The sequence below is a fragment of the Magnolia sinica genome, chromosome 5, assembly GCF_029962835.1.
Source record: "Magnolia sinica isolate HGM2019 chromosome 5, MsV1, whole genome shotgun sequence".
In the NCBI taxonomy this organism is placed as follows: Eukaryota; Viridiplantae; Streptophyta; class Magnoliopsida; order Magnoliales; family Magnoliaceae; genus Magnolia; species Magnolia sinica.
This window is the reverse complement of record NC_080577.1, coordinates 24,384,751-24,404,623: the sequence shown is the minus strand read 5'-3', so window position 1 is coordinate 24,404,623 and position 19,873 is coordinate 24,384,751. Positions and strand designations below refer to the sequence as shown.

At 38.9% G+C, this 19,873-nt stretch overlaps 1 protein-coding gene across 3 annotated transcripts; it reads right to left on the bottom strand.

The window, feature by feature from the left end:
* Positions 1 to 1,965: 1,965 nt before the first annotated feature.
* LOC131245791 (uncharacterized) lies at positions 1,966 to 18,516 on the bottom strand. Of its 3 annotated transcripts, XM_058245492.1 has the most exons (10): positions 17,925 to 18,516; positions 13,961 to 14,059; positions 13,274 to 13,833; positions 11,226 to 11,427; positions 8,861 to 9,031; positions 6,969 to 7,069; positions 5,224 to 5,292; positions 4,669 to 4,709; positions 2,395 to 2,487; positions 1,966 to 2,302 (listed from the first exon to the last, which is right to left on the bottom strand). In XM_058245492.1, exons 1-10 carry the CDS (start codon positions 18,090 to 18,092, stop codon positions 2,232 to 2,234), a joined length of 1,575 nt encoding a protein of 524 aa, XP_058101475.1. In that variant the 5' UTR covers positions 18,093 to 18,516; the 3' UTR covers positions 1,966 to 2,231. The 3 variants fall into 3 exon arrangements, with proteins under 3 accessions (XP_058101475.1, XP_058101476.1, XP_058101477.1); XM_058245493.1 differs by lacking the exon at positions 2,395 to 2,487; XM_058245494.1 differs by lacking the exons at positions 2,395 to 2,487; positions 4,669 to 4,709.
* Between the last annotated feature and the right edge of the window lie 1,357 nt (positions 18,517 to 19,873).

The window sequence follows — 19,873 nt, the reverse complement described above, 5'->3', positions numbered from 1 at the left end:
TTTGAAGTGGGTCGTCCATCATACATGCACATTTTGGATGTGGGATGTCTATCATTAGGGAGCCGAGATTTGATGTGGACCATCCATCATGTGGGCCCACATTAATCTGGATGATCCATCATGTGGGGCCCACCTTTCATGTTGACCATTCATCTTGCAGCCCCACCTTCAATGTGGACAGTCCATGTGGGGCCTCTGGATCGAGAGAGAGAGAGAGAGAGAGAGAGAGAGATAAGTAGAAAAGTGAAAAGCTAAAAAGCTTTTAAAAAATAAAATTAAAAAAAAAAAAAAAAAACTTGGATAAGTAGCTTTAGGCACAAAGTTAATTTTCAATCATGTTTAACAAACTTAAGTGAAAAAAAATAAAAAAAAAGTTAGCTTAATGACTTAACATAAGTTAAAAAGTAACCTATTCCGTGGTATCCAAACAGGCCCTTGGTACTCAATAGGACCAACAAACTTCCAAGTCCTAGAAGGTATTATATTTGTTTACCATATAAAATATAGTATATAATCTGATTTATAGGCTCTCTTCTTAAGGCAAATACTACTTGGTATACACAGGCTATCCAAGTATACAATTTTGTCACACCATATCACGTTACTCATTATCATTTTCAACAAAGTTCAGAGGCGGTCAAGATCCAGAAAATAGAAAGAAGCCATTCAACCTCCAGCATTCATTGTTAAAATTTTGATCCAACGTACTTTGCTGATGTTAAAGTACAATTTCTTTTATTTTGAAAACCGTGCCTCTATACCCATTGAAAACGCAGGTCAAAGTAGTAATGGCCACATTTGAAAAGAGCAAGTTCATGATAATTTCTTTTCAGGTTATGATGCAACTACTGAAATCGCATTAGTCTAACCAAAAACCAGGCAACAGTTTGTGATCAAACGAGTCAACATAACTTGCCTCACAATTGCACATGCAATTTACAGTTATTTTCTTTAATCTTACTAATTATTTATTTTTAGATGAAAACCAACTACTATGATGGGTTATTTTCTTTATATTGTTATCTTAATAATTATTCATTTTTAGATGAAAACCAACTACTATGATGATTATGGTGTTTGCCTATGACAATTCTTTGCCTGCAATCACAAATGAGAAATATGTAACGCAATTAAATTGTCCAAAAGGCAAGCCACATTTTTTATGGATCATAGGCCAACATAAAATAGTGAAATGATATTATTGTCATAATTTTCATATTTGTCATATTTTAATTGTATATTAACAAACAGTGTTTACCAAAATGGGTTAAAATTTTCTAAAGAACTAAACTATTTTTTTCCTGATGCTTTTTTGTAACAAATTCCAAAAAAAATAAAAATAAAAAATTAATTAATTATTATTAATCTTGTATCCAAACAGTCCCTAAGGAGGTGTTTGGGTGGAGGAAGCCTAAAATTGAACATAAAAAACCAACATGGAGTCATTATGAAATAGAGAATTGCTCTGGATTCTAACAACAAATCTATATTTTAGTTTGGTGTGAATTTTTCAATAGAAATGTTAAAAGGTCAATAGTTAAATAATGAGTGGTATCTCTAGCAACCTTATATCCAAACAGCCTCTTGAGGGGGCGTTTGGGTGGAGAAAGTCTAAAACTTGAACATAAAAAACCAACATGGAATCCTTAGAAAATAGAGAATTGCTCCTGATTCCAACGATAAATCTACATTTTGGTTTGGAGTGGAGTTTTCAATGAAAATGATAGCAGGTCAACAATCAAACGAGGAGAGGTATCTCTAGTAACCTTAGAAATCTACATTTAACATCTAATTTCTTTTCATGGAAATGGAAATGGAAAATCCTTTTTCCCAGTTAGTCTTTGTTAAAACCTCAGGAATGAAAACAATCCCAGCGTCTTTTTTCACAAACACAGAAGATTTCCTTGGAAAACCTTTTCATTGCAAGCGGTTTTTCATTTTAGATGGAGAAACAAAATGGGAACATAGAAAAATGGAAAAGTGTGAATTCCAACCATAATTCTGTTGTTTGGCTCCGAGTAGTTTTCCACTTAAATACGGTCAAACAAAGAGATTTGTCTCTTGTAACCTTGGAAATCTTCTGACATGCTTTTCTTTAAGGACATCAATACCCACAATTTTTTTTAGTAAAACAACGGAAATGGAAATGGATTTCCAAACCTGCTTTTTTTCACAAAAGGGGAACAAGGTTTCAATGGAAAACCTTCTCATTTCCAAGACAATCTCTAAAGTTATAAACCATTTTTGAGGGAACCTTTAATATGGAAGGCATAGAGGCACCAAATCCTTTCAGCAATTTCACCTGGAAACACACCAACCATAGACATATTAAATGCCGTACAACCTTAAAATAGGATTGGATGGGTCCAATGCATCAAAAGAGAAAACAAAGACCTATATGACTAGAATTTAAATAGGGGCTTAATCCTGGTTTTGGCAGGCCCCATGCCCTCCACATCAGACTGCTCAAGCCAAAGCCGCCTTTCCCTGCTTAATCACAATTATGTGAAGTCAAAAGGAAAAGAAATGCTCCAATGCTCTTAAGAGCACTATAAGTTATAGTGCTCCTAGCTCCATCAGTTCAGACTTCACTCGGACAGTCCGATCAACCAATTTGAGCTGTCCACTAGATATAGAACACATTTCAAACACTCTCATGTAAAAAGTGCACTGATCAGATGATCCAATCCACCCTTGGTTTGGCCCTTGTTCTACAGCCATCCTTTTTCCAAGCCATGGATGACATAGTTATAATTGCCTAGAAATGGTGATTCTTTAGAATCATAAGCAATCCATTATGGGCCCTGAACAATGGGTCAAATTTCTGAATGGACCTATTTTTATGTAAATAATCTTGCCTGTCCATATTGAAAGCCATTGATCAAATGATTAATATTTGCCAAATCAATGTTATATTTGCATGGTAGTCCATGAAATGTGTCCTGGACCTAATGAACAGTCTAGATCAATGGATTGGACTGAGTGTTCCCATGCAACTAGGAGCACCATAACTTATAGTGCTCCGAGAGCACTGGAGCAGCTCTCTAAAAGGAAAAGGAAAAGAAAAGAGAACGAGGAAGAAAAAAAAAAAACTGCTAATACTGAAAATTGCAATTTAGTGGGGTAATGCTCCGCTTCCTGCATACAAATCCAACGTGGAGGGCATGGGGCCAGCTAATCCCAATCCCAATTTTGCAGAATCCATTACCCAAACAGGCCCTTAGATATTTGAATGTGATATGCAATGAGCGCATGAGTGCGTGCGCGCGCTCACACACACACACACACACACACACACACACACACATACATGTGTGTGTTAGCCGATCTCAATTAGCTGGGATAAGCCTTTCGATGATGATGATGATGTCATGTGTGTCCATGTGCCATCTGTGCACACCACGTTCCACACACTCACACTGTAGTTGAATTTCACCACCTGTGGGTACTCGAACCCTTGACCAGGCGTTGAAACTCCTGAGAGTCTACCACCAGAGCAAGAGTAAGGACCCATTGTTTCGGTTGATAATGTCAAAAGTATGCTTTGCTTTTCAATTTGTGGGCCCATTGTTTCATGAGCCAAACTGTAGTATATATGATGCCTCCCAACTCGGGATGGCCCATGCATAAACAATCTCCCAGATGGATCCTAACCCTTCCATTGGCAGCTGGAAAATAAACGGTTAAGAAAGAAAATACAGAAATGGTCCACACTCGACCAAAAATGGGAAAAGATTCAATGGCTAGGATATTCCAATCCCAGAAGTGTAAAGTTCACAGGGCATCCATGGTAGAAACCATCATAGCAATATTTTGAATTACTGAATCATGGGCCCCATGTTCAAACCAAAACCTCAAGCATATTGTATATATACTCAGATCAAGCATCCTATACTGTCTCCAGCTCCACCAGTGTCTGAAAAGACCACTCAAATGAACCTAATTGCCCCTTCACATGGTCAAAAGATCGTGTTGGGAGACTAATGAACCTTTACATGCACTACCCAACAAAAGGTGCCCTTTCACATGGTCAAAAGATCGCGTCGGGGGACTAATGAACCTTTAGATGCACTACCCAACAAAAGGTGTTTCACCGCATATTGTTTCTTACCACCATAATATCAGTGGTTGACCCACAAGGATTTTTTTATTTATTTTTTTCAAATGGATATTTTTTTTCCTCTGATAGAAGTGTCGACATCGGCCAATTCTAGCTCATTGTGACAGAAGACTAATTTACCAAACTAATGTATTGAAATGTAACACTTAAAGAATATCCAAGTTTTATTTTAACTTTATAAATGTCTACTATGTTCTTGAATTGGGCAAAATTAATCAGATATCAAGAGTGTCTTTTTGAATCAAGTTTGTAAATTTCTCAAGAACCATGGTAATTTGTGCATGGGTGTAAAACAAGTTCTTGAACACGAATTTATTTCTAGCTGCATACAAGACTATATGCAGGTTGACTGAAATGGAATGACCAGAGAAAGATATCATTCTTCAGTAATTAAGGGTACATTTGGCAGCACCAAGTATCATGAAATTTGAAGATATTTTCCACTGAATTAGATGATTAATCATGATATTTCATGATATTTGGAGCAACCAAAAGCAGCCTGAACTAAACTTCTAATGTTTTGCTTATTGTTTTTCTACGTAACTTACAGTTGTTGTGCTCCTTTCCATCTTGGGTGCAAGTGCAGCATCTATATAAGAAGGAACATGTAGAACTATAAGCATGGAGGTAGACATTCTATTCAGGAGCATTTACATGGAAGAGATGTTATGCAATGCTGGCCCAAGAGCTTCTACAGTACCATGGGTTTTCGGTTTGTAAAAGTAGGACCCATGGTTCAGTGATCTAAACCACCTAAATGATGGGCCCCACCATGGATGGACCATGCACCAAAATCTCCCAGATTTGGAAATCATATCCCTTCAATTCACGACAGTAAACAGATGGTTAAGAGTTAAAGAACAATAGTGATTGACTCAGTGGATGGGATCTTCCAATCTTAAGGACTTCTGGTGCAAGGTCCATCCTTCGTGAGGCACATCATACCTCTGTTTGGATCACTAAAGCACGGACCCCACCTGAACAAACCAAAAACACAAGTGCACTGTGAAAACTTTCATATAGAATAACTGAGAAAAAGATAAGATGCTTCAACCTGACAGTGGAAGAATCAAATAACTGACAAAAAGATAAGATGCTCTAACCTGACGGTGGAAGAATCGCCTTTAACCTGCTTCCCCAGCTCACTCAAATACAGTCGGAACAAGGTTGACCTGCAAAACACTCGTAACCATCTTCAAGCATTACACAAGCACTCTGAAGTTGACAACTTGGAATTTTTTCTTTCTAGCTACAAGATAAAGTGAGAACCATCGATAATGATTTTCTTTTCTTTTTAATGCAAGGCAAGATATAGTTGAGGTTGCATTTGAATGCACTAATGAATTGAATTGCAATAACTACTTCAATAATGTGAAAAGGGCCATATTGCAATTGTCTTCAATAACATTTCAAATTTTGCAATTGAGGTCCAAAAGAACGGAACATCGATTTGAGGGCTACTTCCACATTATGAATGCAAAGGAAGGTGAGCACAGCTCGGCTATCTCCTCTTTATTGAACTTTATTGCAATTGAATTCAATTGTGCATCCAAAAGCGGCATGCGGAAACAGCAACATATCTGCTATAACAATTAAAGACCAGGACATACTTGCACAACAGTCAGCCAGCTTTCTCTAAAACAAATAGGTTAGCAATAATGGATCAGGCAGGATGAAAGAGTGTGAAAAATGATGATAGGTGAGATACTGAGAATCAAATTAATAATTTTTTGAGGAGTTGTCAAGTACTTCAGAGGACCACCTTAACGAAAATTGCTGGCAATTGTGATGTCAGCTGGTGCATTTATGATCAGATCAACGCTATAAATTCATTCTAAAATGTAGATGTCTTTTCTGCAGTTGACGAAAGTTTATGAAAACCAAAACATAGATGTCTTCTGGTTGAGAATAATCAAAATGATGAGCAGGGCATGCTAGCAAAACTGTACGCCCGCTTTTACCAGGTCAATTGTCCACAGAAAAATCATTAATTGCATAGAAGAGCTTGATCATAACCATTAAAAACAAATTTTATGAGCTTCCAACAATTCCAATTAAGGGAGTGGAAAAAATGCCCCCAGATGCACGCCATTTTCATTCCTCGATGTCATTTACATGGAACACATGGAAGGGATCAAAACCTCTTGCTTGGTATTTCCATTAGTGAGTGGGCCATGGTCCAAATATAATAATGTTCAGGCAATCCTAAACCTGTAGCTGGTACATACAAATTAACAGTAAAAAAAATCAGTAACAGCTCCAAGTCAGCAAGACAAGTTTCATTTATTTGATGGTTGAGATAGTCCAGTCAAAGAAATTTTTGGTTAGAGGCCAATCAACATTGGAGCCCATGGGATGCCTGATTTGGATCATCATATGCATGTGCCACGTGTTTTGGCCCCCCCTAAAGACATATTACTTAAAAAAGCTACAAGAATGTAAGAAATAATAGAATTAAATAAATTACATTGGACCACATAAAACATGAAGAAAGCAATACCTAATATGCAGCTAGTGCTGATGTCTAACAGAAATTTCCTGTACAAAACCGCTGATAAGAAGCAGAACACGAAACTACCAAGTCTCTAGAATGAATTCAGGTAGAAGTATAACATTCTACTAACATGTATGTTTTCTTAAACGAGTGATGTTATTTAGATGAATTGTAATGCTCAAAGAAGCCATCCTCCTCCATGGGAAGCCATATGAATTGATAAATCATCAATACAATGTCAAATAAGCACTTTGTGCATTAGCAATGCCCAAAGTGTACTACACTCTAGCAGTCATCAATCAGACAACTGTAAATTCCCCATATGCATATTATCAGGGGAGAAAACTAAATTACCTTGAAGGAATTGCTGCCGCTGCAAGGATTGGAGTTAATTTCCATAACTGGTGAGGTTGAGCAATCAACATTGTAGTCACATACTCAAGAATGTCATGTTCCTATCCAAAAGCCAATTTTGAACCACTAAAACCATTACGTGGAAACAAAAAAAAAAATTGACTACGATAGGTGAAAACTTTAAAGGGTCTGGAATGCAAAAAAAAAAAAAAGTTAACAGCACTAAGCTTCCAGAATATAGCAAAATGTAGGTTAATAGTGCAATGTGATAATAGAGTTACATATTGCCATCAGATTCCTCGGGCATGCGATACGTCTCACTTTGAAAAATACATGAGATATGGGATTTAACAATCAAATAGTCCAGTTGTATGTTTGTGATTTATCCACAAAAGCAAGGACCAATCACTTTAGCACATAGACAAAACATCTTTGTAAGCATTCCCACTGCACTAACATATTTAATAACATAGACCAAGCACTCAAGAAATTGATTTCAGAGAAGCATTTTGTTTGGAAGGTGTCTCAAATGCATGGTGGCTGGAAATATAAGTATAAGCATTGATATATTGGCTCCAAAGATATCAGTCGGAGGATAAAATGCACGAGTTCATAGTGGGTTACCAGGATATCAGTCCACATCTGAACTCTAAGATTTTTTATTTTATTTTTATTTTTTTTCATATAATCTGAACTCTTAGGATCATATGCATACTATGAGTCTTGTATAGCAGTATCATAACGTGAAACTAAAAACTTGTAGGCAGAGCTTTTGTGACTGATCGGATGACCTTAACCATCTATTTCACGCATTAAATTTGGATGGTTGAGCTTACTCTTTTTAATTCACTGTTTGATGGCCACCATTCAGAGAATATGATCTACTGTTTAGTGTGATTTTCAGTCTATGCTCATCCATAACGGGGCCCTTGATTCAGAGGGTCTAGATTGGTATGCATGTATGTATACCATGGATGATTTGCCACAAAGTCATAATTACTAACAAATGTATATTATAGGAGTCTTAGCCCAAAATTTTGCCAATGCGCCAACAAATTAATCAAGAGTCACGGAGCATGTATGCATGGCAACAAGGAGTGCTTGCTATATGCCTATATCTATTGAGTTAATGGGTATGTCTAGAGATAAGGTATCCTGTCAAGATAAAAAATATTGATTCATATCTTTGTTCGAAAATTTCATGAGCTGATCATGCATACAAATTAAAACAAAAGATAATCAGAGTAAAAAACATGCATTTTGATGCAACCCGGTTATCGAGTCAATGAGATCTCGATACCCAAATTGCAAAAAATAATAATAATAAAGTGTACCCACAAGAACAATGTAGTAGAGAGGGAGAGCTTTATTAATATCAATTTTCTTCTCTTACAAAAACTTTAAGAAAACTCGCACTTAGAAAAATATTCGAATCATGAACTCCTACACCACCAACCCCTTTTATAGATCCTAAATGAATCTTTAATTAAAATCCTCCCAACTAAGAGATTGATTTCAAATCAATCACAATTTATTTCAAACCAATCTAATCTTCCTTAACATGGTAAAAGCCTAATAATAAAAAGCAACCATAGAAAGTAATTATATCTCTAAAATCAGCCCATATCTCAAATCATATCGATTAAATCCCATTCATATCTTCAATCATATTAATCACCCATTCTCCTGAAATAGTAAATTATAATCCTTGATTTAAGCCACCAAATCTATTGATAAACAGTCCAAAAATCAGCACATTGTGGGCCTACAATGGGCTATGGCCTACGTCTACTAAAAAAGAAAGCATATGCAATCAACGACAAATAGAGAAGGCGGGTCTAATTAATGTAGTAGAAATGCCCATTCAATAAAATTTAGGAAATTGGAAGTACCTTGGAATTCAATGTTAGCTCATTAGAATGAAGAAGCTCAGATCTATCCTCAAGCAAGTGGTGCACATCATAATATTGTTTAGAGATAGGGACGATATCATATGAAACAGACATGAAGTATTCAACTACACCACTCCATCTTCTTGAAATGAGACCTAATAATGAGAGCTCCTGTTATAATACATGCATCATGAAATTACCGAGTGTATATGGGAAACAACTATCTTCTAACCTAAAAAGAGTAATTGCATACCAAATTGGATTTCTCAAGAAGCATGTTCAAGTTTTAAAAATAATAACTAACAACTTCCTTTTCTCCGTAAATGAGTTGTATTGTGCCACTAACAAGAACAATTGCAGCAATATTGGTCAGTGTGAAGGAGATGGATAATTACATCAGGGACTAACCCTTTCAAGTTGCATTTTGGGATCTATCTACACCCATGGAATCGAAAATATCACTTCAAGTCGGTGAATTCAATGGCATTATTGAATAAGAAACTTAATAACCAACTTATCAACATCTATTCCAAGCCATGCATTATAAATATAATATGTAAATTAAAAGAGTAAAAATTATAAACTTGCTAAGTCAATCAACTCAAATCTCAACAATACTCGTGCCACATGTAGGTGTGCAAATGCATTGAGATGACCTGACAAAGCATTGGACCTGACCCGACAATTAGTGGGTTGGATCAAAAAAGGGTCTAGGTCCAGAAGTTTGACCCAACAATTAGTGGGCCTGGATAAAGAAAAGAGTTTAGGTGATGCATGACAACTAACCACTTGCTCTAAAAGCTCGAACTGATAGAGCATGGCGAATCAATCCCTTTATCTCCATAGGTTAGGTCATCGGCCTAACCCCCCTCATGGGCCCCACATCACATGGTTCTGCCTCACACGAGACGCCCACCCCAAGTGTGGGCCTGCATCCCACAGGGGACCCCACTCGAGCCCGGTGTGAAAATGTCCCTGCATTAATCACCCCCGGTGAAGAGTCTCAAACACGAGACCTCCCGCTCTAATATCACTTTGATGTAGGACAACTAACCGCTTGCTCTAAAAGCTCGCTGTAAAAGCTCAAACTGATAGAGCATGGCGAATTAATCCCTTTATCTCATAGCCCAGGCCCCACATCCCATGGGTTAGGTCCTTGGAGGAACCACCTCATAGGCCCCACATCACATGGATTCCGCCTCACACAAGTGGGGCCCACCTCACATGGGTTGCCCACCCCGACTGTGCCCTTGCATCCTACAGGCCACCCCACTTGAGCCCGAGCCCGGTGTGAAAATGCTCATGCATTACTAGGTCCAAAAGTTTGACCCGAATTACTAAATGGGTTGGGGTTAGTTCCTATATGAAACAACCTGAATTGACCCAAACACAGTTTTTAAATGGGGTAATACCGAAATGGACCCGACATGGACCTGGACCCAATCCAAACCCAAGAAAAGCAATTATTAAGCATATGGGTTTTTCTGTTTCTTTTGGCTAGACTACAACAATGGTTCACTGCCTTTTTCTAAATTGTGGTTACCCATCCACTACTTATGAGTTGTGATAATATGGACTTTGCGAAATCGTGGGCACATTGTCAATGAAGAATATACCAAATATCACACTAATTAGACTACCCTAACCATATTGTTTTACCCGTTGAATTTGGATTGTTGGCCATTTTATTTTTAACCATCAAAATTAATATTCACCACCAGTTGGATGGTTTGGAACATTATTTGTGTGAAAACTCGGTTATAGTTTCAATATCCAACCCAAACCCGACCTATGTGCTAAATAGGTCAAGTTTGAATCCTCCTCTACCTAGATCTGACCCGTTAAAAAAGGGTTTGCTATTTTTTACCTTGACCCATTCTGAACCTAAGCCAAGTTTTAATGGGTTGGGTTTGAGTCCAAAATTCGTACCTGATTCTTGGGTCAAGTCCGTGCGCGCGCGGGGGGGAGAAGCAAATATTCTCACTTAAATTTCCATGTGACTACCTTTTAGTGATAGAAATCACTATATGACAGGGCCCACCAGATGAACGTCTTGTCATAAGAAAAGTTGGACCCGACCTGTACCGTTGTCTAATCAAATAAAAAAAGCATCACTTTCTTTCATCAATCGTCAGATAATACGACATCATATATTCATCATGTGTCACCATATAATGCAATTTTATTGCATTGTTGGCACTTTGATATATCCTTCTTTATTTAAGTGTTACAAACTTACAGGACCTGCTAGGATTATCTACTGCTAGAAATGGAAAATTATGAAAACTCAAGCATGCTCTAGCCTCAAAGATTTAATAAACATGCAAAGGAATATCAATTCATCTCAAGCATAAATTCAACTTACGATTATTTCAAGCAAATCATCATTTTGAGCTTCATTTGACACTTTCAATGACTCGAACACTTGAAGCCATTGAACTTTGGGGGCAGAAAAGATCAACTTGGCACCCGAGACCAATCTAATAGTTTTATTGTCAAGCAAATATGAGAGATTCCTTGTTCTCCACTGGTTCCAGAGATCAAATCCCATCAACTTCTCTTTTTTCCTGATTGGCAGCACCAATTTATATTTAGTTTTCCAAAAGCTTACTTGAAGGATAAAGAATACATGTTTTCTGAGGAAGGCCTATAACATAGATACTTGAGACTTCCTCAATCATTGACATGTTTGGGAAATCACAGCCAAGCTGCATTTAATTTATGAAAGCTAGCAACAAATAGAAGTGAGCTGCACCAAATACAAAAAATAAGAAGAAGAAGAAGGGAAAAAAAAACAAAAAAAACAAAAGAAAGTGAACTAGAGGAAAAGGCAGTATGAAAGCTCATTTTTTGACTTTTTCAGTCTACATGCTTGTTCTGCAGTTGATAACACTCTAAGTTAAACATTACCTAGTGTTTTCATGTAAAATCCCGAAGAGTAACATTAAAGATACCTTATTTTATAGCATGAGATGCAGATAGTATTTATCGTAATTAAAATGTTCCATATATTTCATTTATTTGTAAATGATGTCATCGATTTAAAATTCAGGTTCCCCTGACAGAATAATGGGCCCACACCGTCCATGAAAAATGATCCAAAAGAACCTAATTGAAAGATGGTAGAAATGATTGAAACAAAACATAAGAACCACAGGAGACAGTGGACTTCTCATCCAGAAATAAATAAATAAAATAAAGCTGCAGAAAAGATGGTGCAGGATTTATTGATGACAAGTGTCCAATGAGTTACTGTCTTTGGCATGTTGCAGTGCATGGAAGGTATAGACAGGACATGGTCGACATGGAGATCTCATGAACCATGCATAACAGTTGTCAGTTATTAACTTGCAGGTTCTACATATGTTACATCTCACAACATGTCAAGTGTTAGTTGCACGTTCTAGAAGTTCAGAAAAAATTTAGAAGCTTACAGTTCATGAGAAAGGCTAGAAAGCTATCATGTTAAACTTCTCTTTTGAGTAATGTAGAACCTCTATTGTTATCCATTTTCGGCTTCACCACTTTCAATGAAATTGAACTCCATAGAACTGGTTTGGTACTTCATAACAGGATGAAAGATTGTTGCCAATAAAATTATAGACTTGCAGCTTAGAAACCAATGAGCGGATAGTTAAAGAGCCACTTCTCTAGTACAACTCAACCAGCATTGGTAACATGAACATTATATAGCAGGGCAACGGACAGATTATGGGAGTAGGCTTGTCTAGGAATGAGTAAACTAGACTCAACCAATGAGGTTACCATTGCTACATCATAATCCTAAGGTGCTGTTGCCCTCATTTAACCTCGGTAAGATTACCATATTCTAAAGCAAACTGTAGATACAAAATTTATTTCCAGTACAAAAAACATGGATCGCTTTGACAGAAAATGCATGTTGATTTGATATCATACAACTAGGGCTGCAACTTGGGTTCAGATTGACTAACCCAACCTGAGTTTGGGTCAGGTTGGGTCGCGTTGTCAGGGTCAGGTTGGGTTCAGGTTGAAAAATGCCAACCTGATTTGAATTTGAGTTGGGTTCAGGTTGAGCAAATTCAGGTCAAGTTAGGTCCATTGGGCATAATCATATGTATTTGGGTTGGGTCGGGTCGGGACGGGCTGGGTTCTGGTTGGGCACCTCGGGTCGGAATTCCGATCAGGTCAGGTTGTGGGTTGGGTCCGCTTGAGGTCAGGTTGGGCTCTGGTTGACCCTCAACCTGGCCTAACTCACCTGAGTCGCAGCTCTACATACAACCAACATGTCCAAAAAGGATCACACTGTTTGAATGGATTACCACGTGGAATTTCCGATAAAATGAAATGCAAACAGTTCCACAAAACAAATGTTGGCCACAAGTAGAAAATAGTGCTTTACTTCTACCGGGTTACTGTCAGGCACATTCTTACACAACGGCAGAGCACAATGGCTCTTCTGATGAGTTGTCGTCATAGCGCACCCAAGTTTTCTTGGTGAGAATCTCTGCAAGGACATCCAAACATTTCTCAGCTGAAGATACATGTGACATTGCAGTCTGCCTCTGCAAAAGCTCTTCAATCATGAAGCTCGAATGATCCCTCATGTCTTCATTGGTCTTAATATTTGAAACAACAAGTGGAACTCTTAGATCCATAACAGCATCATTTTGACCATTAGGATTAATAACAGTATCATGCACAGCTTGATCTTTGGACATGAAATCAACCGTCGGATCTGAAGTCATAGAATCCTTTACTAAATTCATCTTTCCTGGAATGAGATTTAGTGATTTTATCTGCTGCATCAACTTGTCAATATATACATTGAGGCAATCATGTCCCATTTTACTGAGTTCGTCAAGATCCGTCTCAATAGCTGCTGTCAGAAGAGCACTGAGATGTGCATCTCTAAATCGTAGGGGTTGGAGCAGATGTCTTAAAACAAAATCTCTTGCTTTAGTAAGAGTTGCAGAAGACAGATGTGCAAGGCCCTGAAGTTTTAGAGTGACAAATCAACCGGGTCATGTTGCTGCAACTGAATTGTTAAGAACAAAAATATCACGAATAATCATACAGTTCCCCAATTTTGGCAATGAAATGCAATGGAACCTTTACCACCTGAGGGAAATAAGGGTTGGCCTTCAGTTCCAGTAGAGCTGAGTTGAATTCCTTCACAGAGTCTTGGTAATCATCTAAGCTGCATAAGCGCCCAAACACCTGCCCAATAATGATCAGGAGTATTTATTATGTTGAAGAAGGATGAAAATATTAAATAATTGAAAGCAACCCTTGCCAAAAGGACATTACCAAGTGAAGAATTTTAACAAAGTTTATGCATGTGAACTAACCAAGGCAGTGTCTATGATTGATGGGTGATGCTGTCTTTAGAAGCATGAAGACCTCATCAACATTCTAGGTCGTCTCTTTTACAGTTTCCTCTCCATTAAAACATTCACATAAAGTTTTCATGGAGGGACACAACTCAAATTGAGCTTGCACCGTTTCTTAACTAATAAGCATCAACCTTGAATGGAAAGGAATTCCAACAGGTCGCTGCTGCAACATCGGAGAATTGCTCAGAAATTGAAGGAATTTTTTGACAGATTGTAGTCAGCATTTCCTTTCAGACCAAGTCATATCTTTTCAGAGGCAATTATTACTTCAGATGTGGCTCCAGTCACGATTGCTGAGCATGATCAGGGAGTCAATTTACTTCTAGTTCTTCCCATACACCAATAGTGTATAAATTTACTTTTACTTGATTAAAAAAATTGTATAGGTGAGTTACAGTTCTAGACTATAACTTCACAACCTGGGTTCAGGCTGCACATGTGCGCATGCACGTACACACACAGAGACTGCCATTTATTCCATGACAGCAGGGGCAGGCACGGACTGTCCATTTATACCATGGCAGCAGGGGCAGGCCATGGTGCAAAATTTGTTGCAATGACACGTAGGAGGAGCAGGATACAGTGCAAAATACACCAATGACACATGCCCGCGCTCAAATGACACAGGCGTGCATGCATAGCCAACTCCATTGAAAATTATACTGCCAAGGTTGGTATGCATCGCCCAATATGCATGCATGCTCTCGCACACACAGAGAGGAGAGGGAGAGAGAGAGAGAGAGAGAGAGAGAGAGAGAGAGACCCATGTAGCCAGCTCCATTGAAAATAATACAGCCAAGGTCAGTGTGAATCATCCAATATGCACAAGCGTGCACATAAAGGAGAACGAGAGAGACCCATGTAGCCAGTTCTATTGAACATAATACTGCCAAGGTCAGTATGTATCATCTAACATGTATGCACATGTACGAAGAGAGGAGAGACTGTGACACAGGACAACTAACCACTTGCTCTAAAAGCTCGAACTGATAGAGCGTGGCGAATCAATCCATTTATCTCATAGCCCAAGTTAGGCCCTCAGCCAAGGTGTTCCATATCAGTTACGTTACGGCCATAAAGGCCGATACATATAGGTAACGCCCATGACAGTTACATGATACGGGGGCAAAAATGTGCAGTTGGTTTTCTGAGACCGTATCAGCCGTTACAGGGGCCATATAGGCCGTTATGGGGCATAACATAGTTACCTCCGTAATGGTCAAAAAACGACCATCTTTTTTTCTATTTAAATTCATGTTCTCCTCATTTTTCTACTTTTCTTATTCCAAAAACTTTCCTAGATTATTCTACAATATATTTCGACCACTTTTACTATATTTTTTTATGATTAAAACCATAGATTGAGGTGATTTAGGTGAATAGAAACTTTAATGGCCATTTTTTTCAAAAAATAGAATGCGGTATTTATGCCTTTTTCTGATTTCTATTCTAATGCTCGATTGTGATTAGAGACATAACCATGTTCACGAATTCACCAAACAACTAGATACAACACTAAAGAGTGGACCATTACATTATCATAAACATGTTCAAAACAAAAAATCAATACTTATTTGGAATATTTACATTATTCTAGATTTTCTAAATATTTTTTAGAACTTTTTGGACAATTTTTTTCAACTATTACAGGGGTCGTAATGGTCATTACGCCACTGTATCGGCCATTATGGCCGATACCCATATCGGTAATGGTGGTGACCATTACGTCCACCATTACCAATACGGAGTACCTTGCCCTCAGCCGAACCCCTCTCGTGGGCCCCACTTCACATGGGTCCCGCCTCACATGGGCCGCCCACCCCGAGTGTGCCCCCGCTTCACACAAGTCACCCCACCAAAGCCCAGTGTGAAAATACTCATGCATTAATCACCCCCACTTTTGACACAGGACAACTAACCACAGGCCATCCCACTTAAGCCCGATCTGAAAATGCCCTTGCATTAATCACCCCCAATGAGAAGTCTCAATCACGAGACCCTCCACAAGGGCACCCCACTCGAGCCCGGTGTGACCTCCACACAAGCCCCCACTCAAGCCACAAGACCTCCACATGGCCACCCCACTCGAGCCCAATGTGACCTCCACACAGGCCCCCACTCAAGCCACAAGACCTCCACAAGGCCACCCCACTCGAGCCCAATGTGACCTCCACACAAGCCACCCCACTCGAGCCCGATGTGAAAATGCCCCTGCATTAATCACCCCCGGTGAGTAGTCTCGAACCCGAAAACTCCTGCTCTGATACCACTTTTGACGCAGGACAACTAAGCACGTGCTCTAAAAGCTCAAACTACTTTTGACCCGCTCTGTTACCACTTTTGACGCAGGACAACTAACCACTTGCTCTAAAAGCCCGAATTGATAAAGCGTGGCAAATCAATCCCTTTATCTCATAGCCCAGGTCAAGCCCTCGGCCAAACCCCCTCATAGGCCCCACTTCACATGGGTCCCGCCTCACACAGGCCGCCCACCCCAAGTACGTTGTTGCTTCACATAGGCTACCCCACTCAAGCCCGGTGTAAAAATGCCTCTGCATTAGAGAGAGAGAGAGAGAGAGAGAGAGAGAGAAAGACTCACATAGCAAGCTCCATTGAAAACAATATGCCAAGGTCATTATGTGTCATCCGGCACGTACTGGTTTCAACAATGAGCAATATGACCATATCAGCCCAAAACAGCCATATACAGGATGATACGGGGCATACGACCCTTATTGATGGTAAACAATACAATATGCAAAAAATTTTGATTTTTAAACCATGAATACTCTGGCAAAGAAGAAATCTTTTCAAGCCAATTCACAGCATACATGAGACACTCTCAACTCAAAGCTTCAACGCACTAAATCTATCTGGTAAACCAGCCCATTTTTTACTATGAGCTGGGCATGCCAAGTTAACACGTGTAATGTAGAAAACCTATCATGTAGCACTTCCCCATCAACAACTAAAATCATAAGTTTCCACCAGTAAATGCTACAAAAGGAAAAAAAGAAAATCTGGAGATGATCATAACTCAAAACCTGACATAGATTTTCAAAAAAAAAAAAAAAATTGAATAATCAAACTAGTATTCTGTGCATGCTTGTTCCTGGTATTTTAGCAATCCGAAAGGAACAACAAGATTGTCAATATCAGAAGTGTACATTCATATGATAAAAGATCCACCGAACCATTTCATGGCATGAATTTAAACTCAACCTACATAGCTTAACGAGGAAAATTGTGAATTTATGGCAAACGAAAGAATAATAAGTGGGATTAGGGTCAAAAAAACAGACCCCTCCAGAGAATATGACGTTACCAAGATTTCTTAGACTTGAGCAAAAATCATTTAAAAAACAAAAAATTGCACCAACCCATATCATGATATCAAGTAAAATCCAACCACCAAATAATATATAGATTAAAGAGTCATGATACAATGCTCAGCACAAACCGCCGCCATATTTCATTTGAACCTGCTCCATCGAACAAAAACTCCTGCAATCCATGCCAAGCATTTCATATCTTTTCCAGATTATAATAACATAATAGGGAAAGTAGTCCATCCAAGGATCCTTAGTTCCTTTCTAATAGACCGAGAGAGGGGGGGGGCCACTCGTGAAATTAAAAACTACAGCATTCGACAAAACAATTTCAAGAAGAATCAAAAGGAAAGAGCTTACGTCTTCGAAGAAGAGACCCCATCGGATCGCTTTCTTGATATTTTCTGCATCCCAAACAGCAGGAAGACCGGAAGATTGGTAACCAGAAGCGAGAATTATGATATCTACAAAGCCTTTTACAAGACTCAAGAGATCTTCCAGTGAAATGTCTGGATATGACCAACCCATCTTGTTCAGTAATTACAAGACTCAACCCGCGTCGTTCAGCGGTTCAAATCGGAGGTGAGTGGCTTAAAATAGAGAACGATTCTCTCAATCTCGTGCTCTAATGGGGTTTTGATAGAAATCGGAGATGTTCTTTTAGTCGTCTGGGTGATTGGACTCTGGAAAGATTTGAGTAGAAGGGATGGAGAGAGGAAGCGGGAGAGGGAAACAGATTGGCTACTCCCCCTGACACCAGCCCCGTAGCTGGTGGTCGGTGCTCTGTGGGCCCCATCATGATGTATGTGTTTCATCCATTCCGTTCATCCATTTTTACGGATCATTTTATGGCTTGATCCCAAAAATGAGAGCTATATAAATCTCAGGTGGACCACACCATATGAAAACAATAGTGGTTGGATATCCATCATTAAAATCCTCGTGAGATGGGGGGGGGGGGGGGGGACGAAGGGGCCATTTGCCTTGTTTTCCCTCCTTTTTTTAGACGGAAAAGCCAAAACGCGTCTAGCGAGTGTTGCGCACTCGATAACGTGGCAATGGGTCGGGTCTTCGAAGGGAATACGGATCGTAGGAAACTTTTCTTGTTATAATAAGATCGCATTTAATGTAGCATTACTGACAACGAGCAATAACGACGCAAGAAAACAGGAATTTTCGGTACGTGACAACCAAAGGATCCTAATTCCTTCGTGGCCATGTCGAAAAGGCAACTCATTTAAATTAATGATTTGGGCTTCCCTACCGGGTCCGACTACAGATCCTGAATAAAACTAAATGGGTTGCTTGGGCTGACCCAAGATAAATTAGACCCCACTTAATGCTTAAGTCTACCTGTAATTAGCTGTACACGAGTGAAACTGTGCCGATCTCAGCTCAACTCAGCTAGTAGCTAATCCCAGCTTGAACTTGGCTCGGTTCAGCCGGTAGCTCAGGCTAGTTTAAGTTGATTTCAAGCTTGTGTGACATTTTCCTAAACACATTTGAGTGCATCTTCAAGTTCTTATAGAATGCAAAACAATGGCAGCAGTTTACAGGTGTTTCATCAAACACACAGCGGGTAACATCAAAATCAAGATAGGATGGTAATTTTATAATGTAAAGTTTTTTTTTTTTAAGTAATTTATTTCATGTTCATTCCTTCCTTGCCATCAGCCAATCCCACGGAGAATGTAAGTGCCCAAAACAACACTTCATTGAGTCATTTCATCAAACACTCGGCGAGCAGCACGTGCCAATATCAAAATAATCAAGTAGTTGAACCAATTTGATCCGAGTCGATTCGAGTTGACGTTCAATCTGAGTCAAGTTCAGCTCGGGCAAACTTGATCTAGGCTCGAAATTTTTTTGAGTTTTAAAGGCCAACTCGACTTAGTTCGAATCCAATTTTAAGCCAAGATGAGTTAAACTTTTCCAAGTTGAGTCAGGCAAGCTGACTGAGCTAACTAGACTCGTGTACAGCTCTATCTATAAAGAGCTCCACAAGTGAACTATTCACATTGTCATTGTAATGTTTGGATTTGATGTGTTTAAATGAAAATCCATGTGGAAGTAATTTTTCTTATTATTTGGATTAGCTTGTTAGTACACCAAGAGATGGTGTGTGGAAGTAGATATTTACACCACATGGAGAGAAACAATAGATATCACCAAAATCTATAGTCACATGAAAGGGTATTTCTTTGTTTTTCCAAATGATGGACAAATTAGATATCCTGCACCCATATTAATAAACGCCGCAAACAATCTCAAAGGTTTTTAAACATTTGTATCCCATCTTGTTAGTTCCC